The sequence below is a fragment of the Leptodactylus fuscus genome, chromosome 2, assembly GCF_031893055.1.
Source record: "Leptodactylus fuscus isolate aLepFus1 chromosome 2, aLepFus1.hap2, whole genome shotgun sequence".
In the NCBI taxonomy this organism is placed as follows: domain Eukaryota; kingdom Metazoa; phylum Chordata; class Amphibia; order Anura; family Leptodactylidae; genus Leptodactylus; species Leptodactylus fuscus.
In genome coordinates this window covers 282,279,565-282,305,496 of record NC_134266.1, presented here as the reverse complement: position 1 = coordinate 282,305,496, position 25,932 = coordinate 282,279,565, and the positions used below count along the sequence as shown (strand labels likewise).

At 47.3% G+C, this 25,932-nt stretch overlaps 1 protein-coding gene and 1 pseudogene across 2 annotated transcripts in view; one reads left to right on the top strand and one right to left on the bottom strand.

Moving 5' to 3' along the window:
* The window catches only part of LOC142196125 (uncharacterized), a 267,316-nt gene extending 251,964 nt beyond the window's left edge, over window positions 1-15,352 (top strand). The window contains exons 1-6 of one of the 2 annotated variants that reach the window (XM_075266349.1): window positions 7,841-7,929; window positions 8,681-8,781; window positions 9,587-9,650; window positions 10,537-10,634; window positions 11,202-11,262; window positions 13,496-15,352. In XM_075266349.1, coding sequence (XP_075122450.1) covers window positions 7,845-7,929; window positions 8,681-8,781; window positions 9,587-9,650; window positions 10,537-10,634; window positions 11,202-11,262; window positions 13,496-14,916 — 1,830 coding nt within the window. In that variant the 5' untranslated portion in view covers window positions 7,841-7,844 and the 3' untranslated portion in view covers window positions 14,917-15,352. Of the gene's footprint in view, window positions 1-7,840; window positions 7,930-8,680; window positions 8,782-9,586; window positions 9,651-10,536; window positions 10,635-11,201; window positions 11,263-13,495 lie in introns of those variants that run through there. The other variant, XM_075266348.1, reaches the window with a different exon arrangement.
* The window catches only part of LOC142196122 (uncharacterized), a 783,446-nt pseudogene that overhangs the window by 625,306 nt on the left and 132,208 nt on the right, over window positions 1-25,932 (bottom strand).

The window sequence follows — 25,932 nt, the reverse complement described above, 5'->3', positions numbered from 1 at the left end:
CTGTATACACCTCCATGTAAGCCCTCTCCTCCTGTATACAGCCCCATGTAAGCCCTCTCCTCCTGTATACAGTCCCATGTAAGCCCTCTCCTCCTGTATACGGTCCCATGTAAGCCCTCTTCTCCTGTATACGGTCCCATGTAAGCCCTCTCCTCCTGTATACAGCCCCATGTAAGCCCTCTCCTCCTGTATACACCCCATGTAAGCCCTCTCCTCCTGTATACACTCCCATGTAAGCCCTCTCCTCCTGTATACAGTCCCATGTAAGCCCTCTCCTCCTATATACAGCCTCATGTAAGCCCTCTCCTCCTGTATACAGTCCCATGTAAGCCCTCTCCTCCTGTATACAGCCCCATGTAAGCCCTCTCCTCCTGTATACAGTCCCATGTAAGCCCTCTCCTCCTGTATACAGCTCCATGTAAGCCCTCTCCTCCTGTATACAGTCCCATGTAAGCCCTCTCCTCCTGTATACACCCCCATGTAAGCCCTCTCCTCCTGTATACACCCCCATGTAAGCCCTCTCCTCCTGTATACACCCCCATGTAAGCCCTCTCCTCCTGTATACACCCCCATGTAAGCCCTCTCCTCCTGTATACACCCCCATGTAAGCCCTCTCCTCCTGTATACACCCCCATGTAAGCCCTCTCCTCCTGTATACACCTCCATGTAAGCCCTCTCCTCCTGTATACAGCCCCATGTAAGCCCTCTCCTCCTGTATACATCTCCATGTAAGTTCTCTCTTCCTGTATACACCCCCATGTAAGCCCTCTCCTCCTGTATACAGCCCCATGTAAGCCCTCTCCTCCTGTATACACCCCATGTAAGCCCTCTCCTCCTGTATACACCCCATGTAAGCCCTCTCCTCCTGTATACACCCCCATGTAAGCCCTGACCTCCTGTATACACCCCCATGTAAGCCCTCTCCTCCTGTATACAGCCCCATGTAAGCCCTCTCCTCCTGTATACACCCCCATGTAAGCCCTCTCCTCCTGTATACAGCCCCATGTAAGCCCTCTCCTCCTGTATACACCCCCATGTAAGCCCTCTCCTCCTGTATACACCCCCATGTAAGCCCTCTCCTCCTGTATACAGCCCCATGTAAGCCCTCTCCTCCTGTATACACCCCCATGTAAGCCCTCTCCTCCTGTATACAGTCCCATGTAAGCCCTCTCCTCCTGTATACACCCCCATGTAAGCCATCTCCTCCTGTATACAGTCCCATGTAAGCCCTCTCCTCCTGTATACAGCCCCATGTAAGCCCTCTCCTCCTGTATACAGCCCCATGTAAGCCCTCTCCTCCTGTATACACCCCCATGTAAGCCCTCTCCTCCTGTATACAGTCCCATGTAAGCCCTCTCCTCCTGTATACACCCCATGTAAGCCCTCTCCTCCTGTATACGGTCCCATGTAAGCCCTCTCCTCCTGTATACACCTCCCATGTAAGCCCTCTCCTCCTGTATACACCCCCATGTAAGCCCTCTCCTCCTGTATACACCTCCATGTAAGCCCTCTCCTCCTGTATACACCCCCATGTAAGCCCTCTCCTCCTGTATACACCCCCATGTAAGCCCTCTCCTCCTGTATACACCCCCATGTAAGCCCTCTCCTCCTGTATACACCACATGTAAGCCCTCTCCTCCTGTATACACCCCCATGTAAGCCCTCTCCTCCTGTATACACCCCCATGTAAGCCCTCTCCTCCTGTATACACCTCCATGTAAGCCCTCTCCTCCTGTATACACCCCCATGTAAGCCCTCTCCTCCTGTATACACCCCATGTAAGCCCTCTCCTCCTGTATACACCCCATGTAAGCCCTCTCCTCCTGTATACACCCCCATGTAAGCCCTCTCCTCCTGTATACACCCCCATGTAAGCCCTCTCCTCCTGTATACACCCCATGTAAGCCCTCTCCTCCTGTATACACCCCCATGTAAGCCCTCTCCTCCTGTATACACCCCCATGTAAGCCCTCTCCTCCTGTATACACCCCCATGTAAGCCCTCTCCTCCTGTATACACCCCATGTAAGCCCTCTCCTCCTGTATACACCCCCATGTAAGCCCTCTCCTCCTGTATACACCCCCATGTAAGCCCTCTCCTCCTGTATACACCCCATGTAAGCCCTCTCCTCCTGTATACACCCCCATGTAAGCCCTCTCCTCCTGTATACACCCCCATGTAAGCCCTCTCCTCCTGTATACACCCCATGTAAGCCCTCTCCTCCTGTATACACCCCCATGTAAGCCCTCTCCTCCTGTATACAGCCCCATGTAAGCCCTCTCCTCCTGTATACAGTCCCATGTAAGCCCTCTCCTCCTGTATACAGCTCCATGTAAGCCCTCTCCTCCTGTATACAGTCCCATGTAAGCCCTCTCCTCCTGTATACACCCCCATGTAAGCCCTCTCCTCCTGTATACACCCCCATGTAAGCCCTCTCCTCCTGTATACACCCCCATGTAAGCCCTCTCCTCCTGTATACACCCCCATGTAAGCCCTCTCCTCCTGTATACACCCCCATGTAAGCCCTCTCCTCCTGTATACACCCCCATGTAAGCCCTCTCCTCCTGTATACACCTCCATGTAAGCCCTCTCCTCCTGTATACACCCCCATGTAAGCCCTCTCCTCCTGTATACAGCCCCATGTAAGCCCTCTCCTCCTGTATACACCCCATGTAAGCCCTCTCCTCCTGTATACACCCCATGTAAGCCCTCTCCTCCTGTATACACCCCCATGTAAGCCCTGACCTCCTGTATACACCCCCATGTAAGCCCTTTCCTCCTGTATACAGCCCCATGTAAGCCCTCTCCTCCTGTATACACCCCCATGTAAGCCCTCTCCTCCTGTATACAGCCCCATGTAAGCCCTCTCCTCCTGTATACACCCCCATGTAAGCCCTCTCCTCCTGTATACACCCCCATGTAAGCCCTCTCCTCCTGTATACAGCCCCATGTAAGCCCTCTCCTCCTGTATACACCCCCATGTAAGCCCTCTCCTCCTGTATACAGTCCCATGTAAGCCCTCTCCTCCTGTATACACCCCCATGTAAGCCATCTCCTCCTGTATACAGTCCCATGTAAGCCCTCTCCTCCTGTATACAGTCCCATGTAAGCCCTCTCCTCCTGTATACAGCCCCATGTAAGCCCTCTCCTCCTGTATACACCCCCATGTAAGCCCTCTCCTCCTGTATACAGTCCCATGTAAGCCCTCTCCTCCTGTATACACCCCATGTAAGCCCTCTCCTCCTGTATACGGTCCCATGTAAGCCCTCTCCTCCTGTATACACCTCCCATGTAAGCCCTCTCCTCCTGTATACACCCCCATGTAAGCCCTCTCCTCCTGTATACACCTCCATGTAAGCCCTCTCCTCCTGTATACACCTCCATGTAAGCCCTCTCCTCCTGTATACACCTCCCATGTAAGCCCTCTCCTCCTGTATACAGCCCCATGTAAGCCCTCTCCTCCTGTATACATCTCCATGTAAGTTCTCTCCTCCTGTATACACCCCCATGTAAGCCCTCTCCTCCTGTATACAGCCCCATGTAAGCCCTCTCCTCCTGTATACACCCCATGTAAGCCCTCTCCTCCTGTATACACCCCATGTAAGCCCTCTCCTCCTGTATACACCCCCATGTAAGCCCTGACCTCCTGTATACACCCCCATGTAAGCCCTCTCCTCCTGTATACAGCCCCATGTAAGCCCTCTCCTCCTGTATACACCCCCATGTAAGCCCTCTCCTCCTGTATACAGCCCCATGTAAGCCCTCTCCTCCTGTATACACCCCCATGTAAGCCCTCTCCTCCTGTATACACCCCCATGTAAGCCCTCTCCTCCTGTATACAGCCCCATGTAAGCCCTCTCCTCCTGTATACACCCCCATGTAAGCCCTCTCCTCCTGTATACAGTCCCATGTAAGCCCTCTCCTCCTGTATACACCCCCATGTAAGCCATCTCCTCCTGTATACAGTCCCATGTAAGCCCTCTCCTCCTGTATACAGTCCCATGTAAGCCCTCTCCTCCTGTATACAGCCCCATGTAAGCCCTCTCCTCCTGTATACACCCCCATGTAAGCCCTCTCCTCCTGTATACAGTCCCATGTAAGCCCTCTCCTCCTGTATACACCCCATGTAAGCCCTCTCCTCCTGTATACGGTCCCATGTAAGCCCTCTCCTCCTGTATACACCTCCCATGTAAGCCCTCTCCTCCTGTATACACCCCCATGTAAGCCCTCTCCTCCTGTATACACCTCCATGTAAGCCCTCTCCTCCTGTATACACCCCCATGTAAGCCCTCTCCTCCTGTATACACCCCCATGTAAGCCCTCTCCTCCTGTATACACCCCCATGTAAGCCCTCTCCTCCTGTATACACCTCCATGTAAGCCCTCTCCTCCTGTATACACCCCCATGTAAGCCCTCTCCTCCTGTATACACCCCATGTAAGCCCTCTCCTCCTGTATACACCCCCATGTAAGCCCTCTCCTCCTGTATACACCCCCATGTAAGCCCTCTCCTCCTGTATACACCCCCATGTAAGCCCTCTCCTCCTGTATACACCCCCATGTAAGCCCTCTCCTCCTGTATACACCCCCATGTAAGCCCTCTCCTCCTGTATACTCCCCCATGTAAGCCCTCTCCTCCTGTATACACCCCCATGTAAGCCCTCTCCTCCTGTACACACCCCATGTAAGCCCTCTCCTCCTGTATACACCCCCATGTAAGCCCTCTCCTCCTGTATACACCCCCATGTAAGCCCTCTCCTCCTGTATACACCCCATGTAAGCCCTCTCCTCCTGTATACACCCCCATGTAAGCCCTCTCCTTCTGTATACAGTCCCATGTAAGCCCTCTCCTCCTGTATACACCCCCATGTAAGCCCTCTCCTCCTGTATACACCCCCATGTAAGCCCTCTCCTCCTGTATACACCCCCATGTAAGCCCTCTCCTCCTGTATACACCCCCATGTAAGCCCTCTCCTCCTGTATACACCTCCATGTAAGCCCTCTCCTCCTGTATACACCCCCATGTAAGCCCTCTCCTCCTGTATACACCCCATGTAAGCCCTCTCCTCCTGTATACACCCCCATGTAAGCCCTCTCCTCCTGTATACACCACATGTAAGCCCTCTCCTCCTGTATACACCCCCATGTAAGCCCTCTCCTCCTGTATACACCCCCATGTAAGCCCTCTCCTCCTGTATACACCCCCATGTAAGCCCTCTCCTCCTGTATACTCCCCCATGTAAGCCCTCTCCTCCTGTATACACCCCCATGTAAGCCCTCTCCTCCTGTATACACCCCATGTAAGCCCTCTCCTCCTGTATACACCCCCATGTAAGCCCTCTCCTCCTGTATACACCCCCATGTAAGCCCTCTCCTCCTGTATACACCCCATGTAAGCCCTCTCCTCCTGTATACACCCCCATGTAAGCCCTCTCCTCCTGTATACACCCCCATGTAAGCCCTCTCCTCCTGTATACACCTCCATGTAAGCCCTCTCCTCCTGTATACAGTCTCCCCCTCCTTATATACTGGTACAGCCTCTGTGAGGCCCCGCCCCTTCCGGTGACACGCCGGGTCACATGACTAGTGATGAGGAGGACGTGTGTGAGGTAGAGAGTGTCCTGCCCTGAAGAGTGAGGGGGTAAGTGAGGAGAGGAGGTGACCGGGAGCCCCGACACAATATGGGGGAGACCTGGGGGGAGAGAGGGAGGACTACAACTCCCAGCAGGCTGCACACTGGACACTACTGCCGGGTTATATTGGCTGTATAGCTCAGGTTATATCCATGGTGCATGTTCTGATATATTTGCGGTATCTTTATAGCGCACCTCTCTCTATTATTCAGGAGTTTTGTATATAATGAGGTAGAAATTGTCATTTGTTCTTCTCTCTCTTTGGACATAATCAGCAGCGCCCCCATAGATACCAGGCAATGAATTACGTGTTTAGTTCGTTACATATTTCCTGTCCTCGGAATCAATGATCGGCTTGTTATGACTTACAGGATCTTTCCTGCTGGTTGTCGGCCATGTATAAGGTTGGAGCAGTAGTCGGAGGTTCTGAGCCACCATCTCCCTGACTGAGCCACCATACACCACAAGGGTTATAGTTTTCTTTGCAGCTAATGGATTATTTCTGAGAATATCACAATCACATTTCTGCACAGAAATTCTGGACTCTTTCAGCCCTGTAGGAACAAACCCCAAGGCCCCGTTCAGACAATTAAATTCACAAACGCAGTAATATAAAGATGTGCAGCGGCCGACCACACTTCTCTCCGACGGTCGGGGTTTGGACGACCTGACTACGAGGTGCCGGCTGTAAAGTGTCGTGAAGCAGCGCTGATGTTATGGGGTTGTTTTCAGGGGTCGGCCCTTTAGTTCCAGCGAAATGAAACCTTAAATCATCAGCAAAGCGAGACGTTTTGGACACAAGGTTGTGGGAACAGTTTGGGGAAGGATTCTTTTCTATTCCAGGTCCATAAATTCATGATTTGGGGAGTTTAGGGTGAAAGATCTTGCCTGGTCCTGCAGAGCCCTGACCTAAACCTCAAGGTGTGGACATTGTGTGAACTCGACTTCCCAATGTCGAAGTCTAAACTCACAAATGCTGTTCTGGATAAATTATGAAAAATACTCACAAATTACAACAAATGGTGGAAGAAAGGAGGAGAAACTCCATACTAATAGTTACGCGTTTCGATTGGTAGGCCATAGAAACGCCTGCAGATAGAATGTGGATATGGCCCAATAATTTTCCTCATACAGTGTATCCTGTGTAACCGTCTATTCACTTTATAGCAAGGATGATAAAATCAGAAAATCCTTTAATAGTCCCACCCTGGGGAGATTTAGTGTGTTACAGCAACATGGATAATACAGTAATAGTACAAGAATACAAATACAAACACTCCACGGTAGAGGCATTAGAGTGATAGGAGGTACAGATACCAAAAAAAAGGTAATAGGAGGGATATCACAGCTTAAGGATCTTTCAGTTCTCTGTATGGAAGGATCTCCACTTAGCCCTATGTTGGTTGTAAAGCCTAACCACAGCGGGGAGGAAAGACCCGATAGCTCCTTCTCATACTTAGGGTGAAGCAATCTGTCACTGACACTTCCGCCCAGTCCTATCACAGTCTCGTACATGAGAATTACTCTCCAGCATGGAGCTCACCACGGACAGAGCTGGCCCTTATCTGGTGCATTTATCATATTAACATGCAGTCTTCATTATATCCTTAGAGTAGTCCTGTATAATAGCCAATTACTGAGACGTTCTACCAGATAGGATCTTACCCTCGTCCTCCTTGTTTTCCCTCAGGTACAAGACGATGGTCCTCTCCATCAATGACCCACCAGGGATGGCCGAGGCCAGAAACCACATGTCTACCAGGATATTAGAGCTGGCCCTGGAGATCATCTCCTTGATCACTGGAGAGGTGAGAGCCTCACATGACATCACTCTTATCTCTAGGAATAAACCAGGGCAATGACTGGACAGGTGAAGGATTCTTAGACTCTCTGTAGTGACCTGTAGTGTCTCACCATACACAGGATTACACAGTAGTGAAGAAGTCGTCTGGTGAGTGTGTGACACCCCGTGTGTCAGGAGGATGGAGCAGGACCCCGAGCCCCATCACCGAGCCTCCACCTCATTCACTGAGACATGAGCAGAAGATCCTAGAACTTACCAGCAGGATCACTGAGCTGCTGAGCGGAGAGGTGAGCGCTGCTGGGAATGCTGGGACATTATACAAGAACACCAAGGGAGGGCTCTGGGGATGACGGTGTCACTGTGTTGTCAGGTTCCTATAAGGTGTCAGGATGTCACTGTCTATTTCTCCATGGAGGAGTGGGAGTATTTAGATGGACATAAGGATCTGTACAAGGAGGTGATGATGGAGGATCAGCAGCCCCTCACATCAGCAGGTAAGAGGAGACCTTCCTGATAGAGGAGACCAGGTATGAGGGTCACCTAGACTCCCCCATCATCTGCTCATCACATATGGACAATGGGGAACATTTCTGAAGACTTGTGTTATGAACCCCATCACTGTCAGGGAATGTTCCTCATATTTCACAAGGTGCACCCTCTGACTGGTCGTAATTTTAACCATCATTAATGCCCCGCACATGCCCTCGCCAAATCCCTTTTTAACAAAGTAGGGAAGGTACTACAAAAAATAAAAAGTTGTAGCAGAAAACTGATAAATACAACATAATAAATGTGCCCCGTTATGTTTAGTCACTGTGTATGTTTCCTATAGGGGGATCCAGTGAAAATAATCCACCGGAGAGATGTCTCAGTCCTCCATATTGTAAAGAAGAAATGGAGAATGTCCCACTGGATCCTCAGGTAGGTGAAGCTGAGATTTCTAAAATTTCAGTATCACAGTAACACCAAAGGAGGGCTCTGGTGATGACTGTATCATTGTGTTGTCAGGTTCCTATAAGGTGTCAGGATGTCACTGTCTATTTCTCCATGGAGGAGTGGGAGTATATAGAAGGACACAAGGATCTGTACAAGGCGGTCACGATGGAGAATCAGCAGCCCCTCACGTCAGCAGGTAAGAGGAGACCTTCCTGATGATAGACCAGGTATGAGGGTCACCTAGACTCCCCCATCATCTGCTCATCACATATAGACAATGTATTCAGTCACTGTGTATATTTCCTATAGATGGATCCAGTCCAAGCAATCCACCAGAGAGATGTCCCAGTCCTCCATATTCCCAGGATTGTCCAGAGGATCCAGAGCTGAATGTCCCACTGGATCCTCAGGTAGATGAAGCTGAGATGTCTGTAAATCCTCTATAGATTGATGCCATGAAGCTTTCTACTACACGTCTCAGCAGCAGTGGAGTGTCCGCTCTATTGGATGATATTGTTGGCTGTGCTCGGTCGTGGCTACAAATGGTTTCTGGTTCCATAATAGATTGTGGTGAACTTCCACCTGTTTGGACATCGACTTGGTAATTGATCTTCAGTGTAGATAAAGGTCTAGTTCTAATGTAGATGGAAATCCTGGACTAAATAACAGCACAATGCCAGTCAGCTGCTGCTAAGGCTAACACATTATATTGTATTGAGAGTCAGTGACTAAAGGTGTATGGTCAGTAAGTGAACGACTGCTTCACAATACACCACCTCTTCACTTAGTACTGATATACATACCGTTAGTGCCACCTCATCTAGTATATACTGATAGGTTCTAGTCACCGGTTGTCTAAGGGGGACACAGAATACTCCTGTATATCGCACTATTGTAATATATTCACTTCTTTTTTCTTAAACATACTGTCATAACCATATCACTACATAAAGCGTCTCTCAGCCAACCCTGCACTGCTAACCACCGGCCCATCTCTGATCTCCACTTCATCAGCAAATTCCTGGAACACTTTCTTCTCCACTTTCTTAGACACATCAGTTCCAGATCAGATCGTTGGCTGGCTTATCTCATTGTCTAATCTAACCTTCTCCATTTAGTCCCCTTTCACACTGTTCCTCAGATCCTGATCCATTTATTTTGCTAACTCTCCCCTCGATCCCTTATAATCTGATTTTTGCACTTTCTTCTCCGCAGACTCTGTCCTGGCAGATATTTGACCTCCCATGTGTGGCTGATAGATGTACTTTCACATCAGCAGGTGAGAGGAGATCTTCCTGATGATAGAGGAGAGACCAGGTATGAGGGTCACCTAGACTCCCCCATCATCTGCTCATCACATATAGACAACTAGCCTCTACCTGCGACTTTGTCTGCGTGTAGTTGGCATTGATGATCCGCCTATATTCAGCAAATTGCTGCCGTTGATGGTTTGCCTGCTCCAGCGTTTTTGGCAACTCTTAAATTGTCCTGCTGCTGAACCTGTTCCTCACGCCGTGCCTGTGATTGTTCTGGCATCTCAGCAGCTCGCTGGGACGCTATATAATGAGCATTTTGTTGGCGTTGATGATCCACCTGCTCTGGTGTTTCGGCAGCTCTTAAGCTGGCGTGCCGCTAAACTCGTTCCTTGCACTGTGCCTGTGAATGTTCCGGCATCTCAACAGCTCGCTGGGACACCATATAATGAGTGTGTGTTGTCCATTGGAGGAGAATTTTGTTGAATTTGGCTCCTTCATAGCTCTCGTTGTTTGCAACAAACTAGATTTTCTTTTTCCCGGCATGTTTAAAAGTAGCATACTGCCAATTTGGATTAAAGGTGTTTTCCCATCTAGTGTGTCAGCACTGCCTGGAGCAGATCAGATAATTTGCAAATGCTTGTACACAATGGACTTAGCTGAGTGATAGAGAGATAACAGACCTGACTTTATCAGAACCTGAGATAAGCGGCTGCAAGAGCAGTGTAATATAGTATGTGAACATAAATTCATAACAGTCGTGAAGCCATGTCACTTACCGGGATAAAAAGTACGAGGTTACAAACTAAAAATCCGTTCAGCTGTTTTTGCTTGAAAGAGCAACAAACACACTAACTTTCACATTTATAATATTAGTAGGATATATTCAGTCACTGTGTATATTTCCTATAGATGGATCCGGTCAGAGAAATCCACCAGAGAGATGTCCCAGTCCTCCATATTCCCAGGATTGTAAAGAGGAAGAGCACAATGCCCCACTTCATCATCAGGTAGATAACTCACTAGTTGATTTCTTTAGAATCTGGTTTTTGCTTTTTAGCTCTATAGAAACTGTCCTGGCAGATCTTTAACCTCCATTATGTGGACGACAAATGTAGACTGTATGGAAATTAACTATATTATCGTCCCCTTCTGGGGTCAGTCATCTAAGACACATCAGGTCCAGATCAGATCGTTGGCTGGCTTATGCCATTGTCTAATCTAACTTTTCTCCATTTAGTTCCCATTCACACTGTTCCTCAGATCCTGATGCCTTTATTGTACTCTGATAGCTACACTCCATGTACTCAGTCGTATTCCATATCTGTATATACAGAGACACTGACTGGTGATGGCTCATCTACATTTGTGTACTGCCAGTTTTGTTATAATATGGTCGGACCACTGTATGAAAGAAGCTTTTCTCCGTTCTCAGCTGGGGGAGATGGTTCAGTCTCTAGTGATGATAAAGAGTCTTTACTGTGACAGCTGAATAATCTAAGAACTGGTGTCCAAGAGCCGAGAGATCATCTATTTCCTTCTTTTTTCCTCATGTTCTTCATGTTGGATCTTTACAGGAAAGTGATGACAGTAGAGCGACGAGTGGCCTGGAGATCCCCATATCAGTGTCAGAGACTGGTAAGAGCCTTTCATCCATCTTGTGTTTCCTTCTTCCCTTATACATTACAGACTGAGTTTACATAAATCCGTCTCCCTGCTTTCCAATGGAGGAGATGTATACGGCACAGATACCTGCTGAGCTTTCTCTGGTTTCCTCCTCCAGTCAGTCAGATCATTTGATATCCACATGTACATATTTCTATACTTCTCTTCCCAGACATTTCCGGCTGGACCTATAATACATTTCTATATTACTGGAAGAACTGATAGGAAATCCAAATAAATCTTTTCCTAATTTTTTTTAGGAGGTATTGGGATTCATAGTCCAGTCTTTGGGTGCACGTGCACTGTCCACATGGTGTGTATCCTCAGTATTGGTGGTGTATTGGTGTAATATAGCTGAGAAGATGACACGCGGCTTTGGAACATTAAAGGGGACATGTCACCTCCGATTTTGATCCTTATGTAAATCGATGACGTCAAGCACGTTTAAAGGGAGTCTATCATTGGGGATTTTCTTTTTTTTAAGTAAGCCTTTAGAAAGGCTATTCTAGTCCTACCTCTCTTTCCCTCCTCCTCGTGGCCGTTTTTGAAATATTTTGTTTTTGGTAAATATGTAAGTAAAGCTCAGGGAGCGCCACAGCGTCATACCTTGCGCTCGAGCGCCGCAGCGTCATACCTTGCGCTCGAGCGCCGCAGCGTCATACCTTGCGCTCGAGCGCCGCAGCGTCATACCTTGCGCTCGAGCGCCGCAGCGTCATACCTTGCGCTCGAGCGCCTCAACGTCATACCTTGTGCTCGAGCACAGCAGCATCATACCTTGTGCTCGAGCACCACAGCATCAAAGCTTATGCCCGAGCACCGCAGCGTCATACCTTGCGCTCGAGCACCGCAGCGTCATACCTTGCGCTCGAGCACCACAGCGTCATACCATTGATGTCACCTCCTGGGCTATTCCTTTATACAGATTAGCTCCTCCTCTTCACTGCCTAGTAGCCGCCTCTGTCTTCAGCTGGATCCAAATCCTGCACATGCTGGGTTCACTCCTATAGGACTATAATAAGGATGGCTGGCGGAGCATGGGGATTTGGATTCTACTGAAAACAGAGGTGGCTGCTAGGCAGTAAAGAGAATGAGCTAATCTGCATAAAGGAACTGCCCAGGAGGTGGCACCAATGGTATGACACTGGTGCTCCCTGAGCTTCATTTACATATTTACCAAAAATGATATATTAGAAAATCGGTTGCGAGGAGGTGAGAGAGAGATAGCACTAGAATAGCCTTTCTAAAGGCTATTCCAACGTGTGCTTACTAGAGATGAGCGAGTACTATTCAGAACAGTAGTTTCGAGTAGCACACTCTCATAGAAAATGAATGGACGCAGCCGGCACACAATCGGGGCCGGCGTCCTGCCGCTTAACCCCCTGCGCGCCGGCCGCTCCCATTCATTCCTATAGGAGCGTGCTATTCAACACTACTGTTCCGAATAGTACTTGCACATCTCTAGCGCTTACTTAAAAAATGAAATCCCCAATGATAGACTCCCTTTAAAAATAGAGATGAGCGAGTAGTACTCAATCGAGTAGGCATTCGATCGAATACTACGGTATTCGAAATACTCGTACTCGATCGAGTACCACTCACTGTTCGAATGTAAAAGTTCGATGCAGAACCAGCATTGATTGGCCGAATGCTATACAGTCGGCCAATCAATGCTGGTTCTTCTCCTACCTTTAGAAGTCTTCTCTGTGCAGCGTCCCTGTGGCGTCTTCCGGCTCTTCATTCACTCTGCCAGGCATCGGGCCTGGGCAGAGCCGACTGTGTGAAGGCCGGCCTCTCTCTGTGTTACTGCTTTCCGAAATCCTGTGCAATCCAACCTGCAGGTATTGAACTGGAGTTCCTGTGGTCCACTTGTCAGTGGGGCATTCTGTGCATGCGTACCTGTAGTTGCATGGTACATATCGTTTGCTTTAGTGCATATGCATGTGATTTCCAATGACAAGACGGGAAAAAGGGGCTGGAGGGGATATCAACTATCATATATGTAGGTGGTATTACAACTACCGCTTGTGATGTCATGCCGCTCATTTACAAACCCATAGGAGATCGTAAAAAGTCACTTTTTAGGGTAACACGTGGGTGAAATGTTATAAAAAAACAACACAGGAGATATCATGGATTGGCCCCATAGTATTATGTGGTAGTGATGGTTTGGTGGGTTAAACAACAACATTTTGGTTTCTTCTTTCAGGTGCAGACGGTACAAGAAGCTCCAATGGACATCTTGTGTTTCCTTGTCATGAAGTAGAAGATAATCAATCACAGATTGATAACAAAATAGCTGGACATAGACCAGGGGAAATTTCTTCAACATCTGACCATGAGAATCATGAGAGAGTTCACAGCGAGAAAATGCCATTTTCATGTGTGGAATGTTGGAAATCTTTTAGTAGAAAGGCCCATCTTCTTGGACATCAGAGAATTCACACAGGGGAGAAGCCATTTTCATGTATGGAATGTGGAAGACGTTTTAGTCAGAAGTCTCATCTAGTGGAACATCTGAGGACTCACAGAGGAGAGAAGGCATTTTCATGTCTAGAATGTGGGAGATGTTTTACCCATAGATCAAGTGTGATCAGACATCAGATAACTCACACAGGAGAGAAGCTCTTTTCATGTGCAGAATGTGGGAAGTGCTTTACGCATAAGTCAAGTCTTGTTAAACATCGAAGAATTCACACAGGTCATAAGCCATTTTCATGTACACAATGTGGTAAATGCTTCTTGCGCAAAGATGCTCTTGAGAAGCATCAGCTAGTTCACACGGGGGAGAAGCCATTTTCATGTTCAGAATGTGGCAAGTATTTTACCTATAAATCAAATCTTATTAAGCATCAGCTCGTCCACACAGGAGAGAAGCCATTCTCATGTGAGCAATGTGGAAAATACTTTCAATGTAAAGAAGCTCTTGAGAAGCATCAGAGAATTCACACCGGGGAGAGGCCTTTTTCATGTTCAGAATGTGGGAAATATTTTATGCAAAAAGATCACCTGGAAAGACATCAGAGGATTCACACGGGGGATAAACCGTTTTCATGCTCAGAATGTGGGAAATGCTTTATGCAAAAAGATCATCTTGAAAGACATCAGAGAATTCACACAGGGGAGAAGCCCTATTCATGTCCAGAATGTGGAAAATGTTTTACCCAGAAATCACATTTTGCAGAACATCTGAGAATTCACACCGGAGATAAGCCATATTCATGTGTGCAATGTGGGAAATGCTTTAAACGTAAAGATGCTGTTGAGAAGCACCAGAAAGTTCACACAAGGGCGACATCATTTCCATGCTCAGAATGTGAGAGATGTTTTACCCAGAAATCTGGTCTTGCTAAACATCAGAAAGTTCACAGACGGGAGAACCCTCTTTCATGTCCAGAATGTGGGCAATGTTTTATCCTGGAATCACTTTTTTTGGAACATCAGAAAACTCACACAGGAGAGAAGCCATATTCATGTTCTGAATGTGGGAAGTGTTTTAAACAGATAATGCATTTTGAGGAACATAAGAGAACTCACACTGGAGAGAAGCCATACTCATGTCTTCAGTGTGGGAAGTGTTATAATCAGAAATCAAATTTTCTTAGACATCAAAGAGGTCACTCATGGTAGAACCCATGATGTAGGAAACCAGCAAAGGGATAGTCCAACACTTTATATTAAAGTGTTGATTTGCAGAAGTCTGACACCTACAACTAGACTGTGCATTGGCCGAGACACTATTGCAGCTCTCTGCCTTTATATAAATAGACACAAACATTTCCATATACTTTGCATAAATCAACAGTATAAGTGAATGTAAGAAATGTTGTAATATAGCTTATTGGAGAAAAATGCTTCTTTCTCCACGTCCTCCTAAGCACTTTACCCACTGTGAAATCTTTTGCGGAATCTCTCATTTTTGAGCTTTTGGTACAGAAGAATCAGATCACGGTAGTCCATAAAAGTCTATGAAGTTTGTAAATTGCATAAAAAACATTTAGTGCGATTTACTACGAATGTGGTGTTATAGGTAATAAATCGATTGGTATTTAGACCATATCGATTACCTGGAGGAATCATATCCTTAATTTACTGGGTATTATTGTGCAGTTGATCCTACATTGGCTACACATCTCGTTCCTTAGAGGTCAGGATTAGGGAACATCTCAATGGACTTAAGCGTTTTGTTGGTAGGAACTCCTCTAATGTCTCTAGATGTTTTTGTTGTGTTCACCAGGATGACTTGTCCTATTACGGAGAGAATAAGAAGAATATTGGACCGTAATGCTCAATGTGGTGGTTCCTCGTGGTCCTCATGTCAGAAATGATCTTCTATTAAATTATCTATTGTGTGTTCTTTTTGTATATTAATGCTTTATTGCACGACATTCACCTGAGATGGATCCAACCGTTGCTTGCACCTATTTCAGTTGTCTTTCATCCTCCAAATAACAGTGATAGCCGGTACAGCCGAGAGATGAGCAGTCATTCATTTCTTGTACCAGACCTTTTCGTGTCATAAATTCATAAAGTGACCTTTTATATTTTATAGATTCCCTACACACCAAGTGATCTATTCGAAGCTTGTATTTCTTTGAATGGTGATAATGTCGTCTTACAAATAATGAAAACCCAAAAAGTTACAATCTCAGAAAATTCTAATATTGTGAAAAAGTTCAATATTGTAGAGTCATGGAGTCACACTCTAACAGAAAACTCCAGCTGAGGTTTCCTAAGCCTATAAATGGGCCTTTACTCTGGTGGGTTACACAATCATGAGGAAGTCTGCTGCCTTGTCAGTTGTCCAGAAGACAGTCATGGACACCCACCACAAGGAGTCAGAAAAAGTCATTGCCGGTTGTTCAGAATGCTGTTTCTAAACATATTCATGGAGAGATGAGGAAAAAGTGTAGCCGAAAAAGGTGCACAGGCAATAGGGATGAGAGAACCTTGAAAGAGTTGTCAAGACAAAGCCATTCAAGAATTTGGAGGAGATGCACAAGCTGGAGACTCCAAACACAGACGTATCCAGGACATGGTTTACAACTAGGGTTGAGCCGATCTTGAGTTTTCAGAATCGATTTTAAAATCTGAACTTTCCAAGTCCTGCGACCTTACCAGCCTGAGCAAATCGCTCGAGTTCAAGTCAATGCATTGCTACGGGAAAAGGCACTTGCCGCACAACGCAAGATGCCAGCTTCTCCGAGCAGCATATGATGAGCTGCCATGAGATGTGTTTGCAGCTGAACTTTCCAAGTCCTGAGACCTTGCCAGCCCGAGAAAAATGTAAGAGTAAGGTCAATGCTTCTCTATGGGAAAAGTCACTTTTTGCATAGCACGAGCTGCCAGCTTCCCCGAGCAGTATTTGATGGGCTGTGATGATTGCCCATAGCTAACATGGTGCCGGGGTTTCAGCAAAATTCGCGATCAACTGGAAAATGATCGAAAATTGGATTTTAAAAACGTTCCTAAAAATTCAAGATCGGCTGAACCCAACTTTTGGGTTTTCATTCGCTCATTCCATCTCGTTGCTGAAGTCTCTAGCTTACATACAATGTTTATCTTGTGGTCGGGTCTTAACAGAAAATATGAACAATCAATGTTTCCTTATAACTCTGGTGAAGTCTTCGCCTCTAATTCACAGATTGTATGATATAAAGTATTTGCACCCCTGACGCCGGTTCCTTCTTCTTTATTCGGACAGGCTCACAATGTTGTATTGAGCTTTCGATGATCCTGTTCTCTTCATATGGGATCATATTGTTTAATATATTACGCGTCATCATTTCATGGTGGTCCTTGTGTCTCTAGCTGATATATGATGTATCGTGTGGTTGGATCTTTACAGAAAATATTAAAAATGGATGTTGCCTTGTAATGGTGGTGAGTTTGTAGACAGATGACAGATCAGCGTCTATTACATCTATGGACAAGGACATGTAGTCATCCTGTCTGGTGGCATTGGTTCAGGAAGATCCTATGGTTGTCAAGTTTGATCATGTATTGCTGAATCCAGGTCAACATAGTAAATCTTTCATCGCTTTATGGTCCTTCTTCCCATGGACTGACCTAGGTGGAGACCCTCAGCATCTACTATATCACCAGATGTTTTCCAAAGGAATGTCATCAATGGTTGGACATGTTTAAACATTTGTCATATACAAACAGTGAAGGTACTCTGACATATTATATGAGAGAACCACCAGGTTTGGTGTTACCAGATGGTTATCTTGTGTAGATAGGGTGTCTCAACGTTCTCTTAATGGCAAATTGGCAATTGTTGTGGGGAAGAAAAATTTTAACATGGGAGAAAGGTGCTTTAGAAGGGTTTGGTTGGGAAACCGTGGGTTGTCAGCAAAACTCATGCACAATCCACTAAGCGTACATGGGAGTTAGAAGGAATATCAGGTGGCCAAACAATCTTACGTTTCAGACTACAAGATAGATATGTTTATCATTCTCATCTATACAGAAGACTGTTGCATGACAAGGATTAAACCCTGGTCTTAACTGCACGTATAGTTGTGATAAGGAGCACAGTGTCTGTGTATATAGTGTGCCGCACCTTGGCGTAGTGTCGTTTGCTTGTTATGTTGCATAATGTTGATGTTCTTGCACTATGTTGTAGGCTAATGTCTCTGTAACTGGTGCCCATCATCGTGCAGTCAGTGTTCTAGCGTTTTTGGGAAGATGCAACATACAGTTGCTCTTCATGGGTGGGCCGGGGTGGAAGAAAGCTTACTCGAGTGCACTTTCAGGATACATTGATAGCATAAGATGGAAGTCATCTCCTTGCCATAAGAGCACCATCTAATTCTGTGACCTGGACAAGTTAGCACACTCGCAGGTAAGAGGACGTGTTCTCCGGTGACAGGCAGTGTGCTGTTTGTTGTTGCACCCTGTGATCTTACTCACTGGGCCTTCTCTACCGTCACTTTCAACCCATCATCTGTTGTACTTCTTATTTATTGTGTGTCCTGCACTGTCATCATTTACGACAGTATAGCAGACTTAAGTGAAAAGTGAGGGGCCCGACTAGGGCTGAGCCAATTTTGAGATTTCAAGATCAGTTTTAAAATCTGATTTCTGATCATTTTCCAGCCCATCGTGAAATTTGCTCGATTGGGATCCGATCTTTTCCAAACCCGATCGCTCAACCCTATGCCCGATCTGTTATTGCCAGTGGGTGGCTTCAGGTATCTATGCCGCAGCTGAGGAGGAGATAGGCCAGGCATGGTGGTGTATTGGACATGAAAGAGTATGATGTTGTCTCCAGTGCAGCCATGTTACCACCATCCCATTACTGGTGAGTAGCCACACGTCAAATTAGAAGATGCCATAAATAACTCCTCAGGAGGAAGTAGAAAATACATGTGGCGCGAAAACGTGGCGTTCTCTTCAGACACTAGCTGGGGTCACAAGTTCAGGGGTCACTGTTTAGATTTACAGTCCTATGAAAAAGTTAGTGCCCCCCTATTAATCTTAATCATTGTTAGCTGTAAATATTTTGGTGTTTGCCATGTCAGTCTGATCTATCTAATAACTGATGGACACAGTAATATTTCAGGAGTGGAATGAGGTTTATTGTACTAACAGAAAATGTGCAATATGCATTAAACCAAAATTTGACCGGTGCAAAAATATGGGCACCTCAACAGAAAAGTGCCAGTAATATTTAGTAGCTCCTCCTTTTGCCTCTAGTCGCTTCCTGTAGCTGTTAATCAGTTCCTGGATCCTGGATGAAGGGATTTTGGACCATTCCTCTTTACAAGTTCAGTTCAGTTTGATGGTCGCCGAGCATGGACAGCCCGCTTCCAATCATCCCATAGATGTTTAATGATATTCAGGTCTGGGGACTGGGATGGCCATTCCAGAACATTGTCATTGTTCCTCTGCATGAATGCCTGAGTCGATTTGGAGCGGTGTTTTGGATCATTGTCTTGCTGAAATCTCCATCCCCGGCGTAACTTCAACTTCCTCACTGATTCTTGAACATTATTCTCAAGAATCTGCTGATACTGAGTGGAATCCATGCGACCCTCAACTTTAACAAGATTCCCGGTGCCGGCATTGGCCACACAGCCCCAAAGCATGATGGAACCTCCACCAAATTTTACAGTGGGTAGCAAGCGTTTTTCTTGGAATGCTGTTTCTTTTTGGACGCCATGCATAACGCCTTTTTGTATGACCAAACAACTCAATCTTTGATTCATCAGTCCACAGGAGCTTCTTCCAAAATTAAGCTGGCTTGTCCAAATGTGCTTTTTCATACCTCAGGCGACTCTGTTTGTGGCGTGCTTGCAGAAACGGCTTCTTTCTCATCACTCTCCCATACAGCTTCTCCTTATGCAAAGTGTGCTGTATTGTTGACCGATGCACAGTGACACCATCTGCAGCAAGATGATGCTGCAGCTCTTTGGAGGTGGTCTGTGGATTGTCCTTGACTCTTCTCACCATTTTTCTTCTCTGCCTTTCTGATATTTTTCTTGGCCTGCCACTTCTGGGCTTAACAAGAACTGTCCCTGTGGTCTTCCATTTCCTTACTATGTTCCTCACAGTGGAAACTGACAGGTTAAATCTCTGAGACAACTTTTTGTCTCCTTCCCCTGAACAACTATGTGGAACAATCTTTGTTTTCAGATCATTTGAGAGTTGTTTCGAGTAGCCCATGATGCCGCTCTTCAGAGGAGATTCAAATAGGAGAACAACTTGCCATTGGCCACCTTAAATTCCTTTTCTCATGATACACCTGGCTATGAAGTGCAAAGCTCAGTGAGGTTACAAAACCAATTTTATGCTTCAGTAAGTCAGTAACAAGTAGTTAGGAGTATTCAAATCAATAAATTGATAAGGGGACCAAAATTTTTGCACCGGTCAAATTTTGATTTAATGCATATTCACATATTCACACTGATTATACGCCAGCTTATTCTGAACGTAAAACACATTCAGAATCAGCGGCGTATAAAGCAGTTCCTATTCATTTCTATGGGAGGCGGCATATGAGCGCTCCCCATAGAAATGAATGGGCTGCTTTCTTTCACTACGAGCGCTCCCATTGAAGTGAATGGGAAGTGCTCGCGTGTACGGCTCGGCATGAGCAGAGCACCGGGCCCCTTCACACGCCGAGCCGTACACGCGAGCACATCCCATTCACTTCAATGGGAGCGCTCGTAGTGAAAGAAAGCAGCCCATTCATTTCTATTGGGAGCGCTCGTATGCCGCCTCCCATAGAAATGAATAGGAACTGCTTTATACGCCGCTGATTCTGAACGTGTTTTACGTTCAGAATAAGCTGCCATTTACGTAGTGTGAATTCACCCTTGTCACGGAGCAAAGGTATACGTCTTCCTCCGGATGGTCTTTTGAATCAACACGGACGCAAGAGGTCGGGAGACAACAGCAATTTATTGTAATCCACAAAGTTAGTAGCCGGCGGCGGTCACATCAACCGTAATAACAATAAGTCCACAGAAGTCACAATCCAATGATAACTTTGGTTCCTTGGTCCTGTAACTAAGTCCTGGCTCTCTGCAGAGCTGTGCACAGGCCGGCTAACACATACTAACTGCAAGCTACAACTATATACTAAACTGTTACTTCCTCTATCTGTGGGTGGGAAGGGCTGAGTCACAGATCCTTCCCCCCTCACCTATACCAAGGAGAGCAGACTCCCTGTCTACTATGGACAATGCACCGTCCAACATCTTCTTGGAGACACTGATCAGATTATCTCCACCCATTGTCCTCACTGGTCCTCACTAGTTAGAGGGATTTGCATACAATGTGCTAACACACTAGACCCTAATCAGCCAACTACACATTGATGTATATAACAGGTTAGAGAATACATTCCACATGAAATATATATTACACATTGCCTATAATATAGACTCTAACCATCCCGTGACAACCCCTCCCCCTCTCAAAACATGTGCATGACACAATTGGCCTACACAGGTAAATTGGGGAATGCACATCAGTCTCTATAGCTCATATGTCCTCCTGCCGGGATAACCCATCTGCGTTCTGGTGTTGGTTCCCTCGGCGGTACTGAATGGTAAAGTTGTAGAGTTGAAGGGCTGGCATCTGGCAAAAAATCCGGTCGATCCATGTTGGCGTCTCTCTGAGCTTGGCTTCGGGTCACTGCTCCCACAAAGTGGCACTGTAGATTTCCAACATCGTTGCCTAACAGAACATCGGCCGGCAGCCCGCTCATCACACCAATTGTGCATCGTTTTGGTCCATAACCATAGTCGAGTTCCACGGTAGCTTTAGGAATACGTTTCCGAGTACCTCCTGCCAACTCGATAGAAAGGCCAGGGCCCTCCTCTAGGGCCTCGGGTCGAACCACTCGGGGGTCCGCTACCGTTAGGAAAGCTCCCGAGTCCCGGAATCCAACAACTGTTCGGCCATCCAGTAGGACCTCCTGCAAGTGCTTCCGCTGAAGGTTTGCGGGATGTGTGGCGGAAGGCTGAATCCCATAGACCCCTGGAGGTGGAACAGATGGGTCATTCATGGAGTCATCTGGAAATGGGGCCAAACTTTCAGTCCTAGGGGTGGTTCCCAGGTAGTGAATAGGCCGGGATGCCACGGTGGCCCGTGCCCCCATGTTAACAGGGCAACTAGCTTGCAAATGTCCAGGCCGCCCGCACCCAAAACATCTGCGCTCTAGCATTCTTCCAGTAGGTCGTTGTCTAGGGACAGGGTTGTTCATAGCTGGAGGCCGATGGGCTGGGGCAGGGGTAGAGGGGGAATTGTAATCCTGAGGCCGGGCACGAAAGGTGGGTGGCTGGATGAAGGGTGTCTGGCGGACTGTGGTAGTTTTCCGCTCCTCTGCAAACAACCTCTTCCACTGCGGCTTGATGGTCAGGCCCTCATCTGCAAGGGAAGCAGCTTGCTCCACTGTGGCTGGGTTCCGTTCCAGCACCCACTCACGGATCTCAGCGGGGCACTGGGAAAAGAACTGTTCCTTAAGTATGACTTGGAGGATCTTATCGACTGTGACAGCCTCCTCTCCTTCTAGCCAGCGCTTGCATGCTTGCTTCAACTTGTGGGCGAACATGTGGAAGGAGCTTCCCCCATTGTAAGACAAAGAGCGGAATTGAACTCGGTAGGTCTCTGGAGTGACGGCATAATACTTCTGCACCGCTCTTTTAATGGCCTCATAGTCCCGCTGATCACTAGGGTCCATGGCTCTGAGAGCTTCCGCAGCCCCATCTCGTAGGTGCCCCACCAGATACCGGACCCAATCCTTCTCTGGGACTTCCATCAGGTGGCACTGGTGTTCGAAGTCCTGAAAATATCCATCAACATCCCCAGCCGCTTCATCAAAGGTCTTGAAGTGTTTATGGGAGACATATGGTGGTTCTCTCACTGTTGGGCTGGGGGCCGACGTTTGATTATAATTCCGCGTAGTTATCTCAGCCATTCGCATTTCATGCGCCATTCTTTCCTTTTCATGCGCCATTCTCTGTTCCTCCTTCTCCGTTTCCTGAGCCCTCTGTAATGCTCTACTCCTTTGCTCTGCAGTTGCTCCTAGCCCCAGCACTGCCAACTCCTCCTCATACAAAACAACCCATCTGCTCTTTTGGGTCTGTACCTGCCACTCCCGTATCTCTCCAGTCTCCTGGGGGCAGCCCTCCTCATGGTCGCTTTGCAGGGTCATCTCCTCCAGTGCCTCGATCAGTTGATCTTTCGTTCTTCCCTGGTAACTCAGGTTTAGTTCCCGGGCCCTTACTTGTAGACGTGCCATAGTCCAGTTCCTGTATTCTGAGGTTGTGGCTCCATTAATCGCTGGGCTGCTGTAGTCCATCTCGCTGTCCGCTGTTGATCCCACCGCTGCCAACCAGTTGTCACGGAGCAAAGGTATACGTCTTCCTCCGGATGGTCTTTTGAATCAACACGGACGCAAGAGGTCGGGAGACAACAGCAATTTATTGTAATCCACAAAGTTAGTAGCCGGCGGCGGTCACATCAACCGTAATAACAATAAGTCCACAGAAGTCACAATCCAATGATAACTTTGGTTCCTTGGTCCTGTAACTAAGTCCTGGCTCTCTGCAGAGCTGTGCACAGGCCGGCTAACACATACTAACTGCAAGCTACAACTATATACTAAACTGTTACTTCCTCTATCTGTGGGTGGGAAGGGCTGAGTCACAGATCCTTCCCCCCTCACCTATACCAAGGAGAGCAGACTCCCTGTCTACTATGGACAATGCACCGTCCAACATCTTCTTGGAGACACTGATCAGATTATCTCCACCCATTGTCCTCACTGGTCCTCACTAGTTAGAGGGATTTGCATACAATGTGCTAACACACTAGACCCTAATCAGCCAACTACACATTGATGTATATAACAGGTTAGAGAATACATTCCACATGAAATATATATTACACATTGCCTATAATATAGACTCTAACCATCCCGTGACAACCCTAAGGCTCAAAATAGAAACCTGGGCTAGGAAATGAACGGCAGAAATGATAACATGTCAAAATCATGTCACACGTGTTACCCCTTTCCCTCCCCAGTTATTTTTAGTTTTATGCCCGGCCTTCTAAAAATCATAAGTTTCCTATTTTTTGCTGATTGTACTTAATATCAGTGCCATTAAATATTCTGTACAATGTACTGCAAAAAGTACCAGAAGGGGGCGCCACTAAATGCAGAACAGCGACATCACATCCCGGCTCTCCGCTGCTGAAATTAATTGGTCCAATCAAAAGCGGAAGCCGAGGCTGAATCAGACAGAATCCATAGCAACAGCGAGCAAGACCACCCACAGTCCTATGTAAGACCCCCTCCCTTCTCCTGTATACAGTCCCATGTAAGACCCCCCTCCTCCTCCTGTATACAGTCCTATGTAAGACCTCCCTTCTCCTGTATACAGTCCCATGTAAGACCCCCCTCCTCCTCCTGTATACAGTCCTATGTAAGACCTCCCTTCTCCTGTATACAGTCCCATGTAAGACCCCCCTCCCTTTTCCTGTGTACAATCCTATGTAAGACCCCCTCCCTACTCCTGTATACAGTCCTATGTAAGACCCCTCCCTTCTCCTGTGTACAGTCCTATGTAAGAGCCCCCTCCCTTCTCCTGTATACAGTCCTATGTAAGACCCCTCCCTTCTCCTGTGTACAGTCCCATGTAAGAGCCCCCTCCCTTCTCCTGTGTACAGTCCTATGTAAGACCCCTCTCTTCTCCTGTGTGCAGTTCTATGTAAGACCCCTCCTTTCTCCTGTATATAGTAAGCCCTCTCCTCCTGTATACACCCCCATGTAAGCCCTCTCCTCCTGTATACACCTCCATGTAAGCCCTCTCCTCCTGTATACACCTCCATGTAAGCCCTCTCCTCCTGTATACACCTCCATGTAAGCCCTCTCCTCCTGTATACACCCCCATGTAAGCCCTCTCCTCCTGTATACACCCCCATGTAAGCCCTCTCCTCCTGTATACACCCCATGTAAGCCCTCTCCTCCTGTATACACCCCATGTAAGCCCTCTCCTCCTGTATACACCCCATGTAAGCCCTCTCCTCCTGTATACAGTCCCATGTAAGCCCTCTCCTCCTGTATACACCTCCATGTAAGCCCTCTCCTCCTGTATACACCTCCATGTAAGCCCTCTCCTCCTGTATACAGCCCCATGTAAGCCCTCTCCTCCTGTATACACCCCCATGTAAGCCCTCTCCTCCTGTATACACCCCCATGTAAGCCCTCTCCTCCTGTATACACCCCATGTAAGCCCTCTCCTCCTGTATACAGTCCCATGTAAGCCCTCTCCTCCTGTATACAGTCCCATGTAAGTCCTCTCCTCCTGTATACACCTCCATGTAAGCCCTCTCCTCCTGTATACACCTCCATGTAAGCCCTCTCCTCCTGTATACACCTCCATGTAAGCCCTCTCCTCCTGTATACACCCCCATGTAAGCCCTCTCCTCCTGTATACACCCCCATGTAAGCCCTCTCCTCCTGTATACACCCCATGTAAGCCCTCTCCTCCTGTATACACCCCATGTAAGCCCTCTCCTCCTGTATACAGTCCCATGTAAGCCCTCTCCTCCTGTATACACCTCCATGTAAGCCCTCTCCTCCTGTATACACCTCCATGTAAGCCCTCTCCTCCTGTATACAGCCCCATGTAAGCCCTCTCCTCCTGTATACACCCCCATGTAAGCCCTCTCCTCCTGTATACACCCCCATGTAAGCCCTCTCCTCCTGTATACACCCCATGTAAGCCCTCTCCTCCTGTATACAGTCCCATGTAAGCCCTCTCCTCCTGTATACAGTCCCATGTAAGTCCTCTCCTCCTGTATACACCTCCATGTAAGCCCTCTCCTCCTGTATACACCTCCATGTAAGCCCTCTCCTCCTGTATACACCTCCATGTAAGCCCTCTCCTCCTGTATACAGCCCCATGTAAGCCCTCTCCTCCTGTATACACCCCCATGTAAGCCCTCTCCTCCTGTATACACCCCCATGTAAGCCCTCTCCTCCTGTATACACCCCCATGTAAGCCCTCTCCTCCTGTATACACCTCCATGTAAGCCCTCTCCTCCTGTATACAGCCCCATGTAAGCCCTCTCCTCCTGTATACACCCCCATGTAAGCCCTCTCCTCCTGTATACACCTCCATGTAA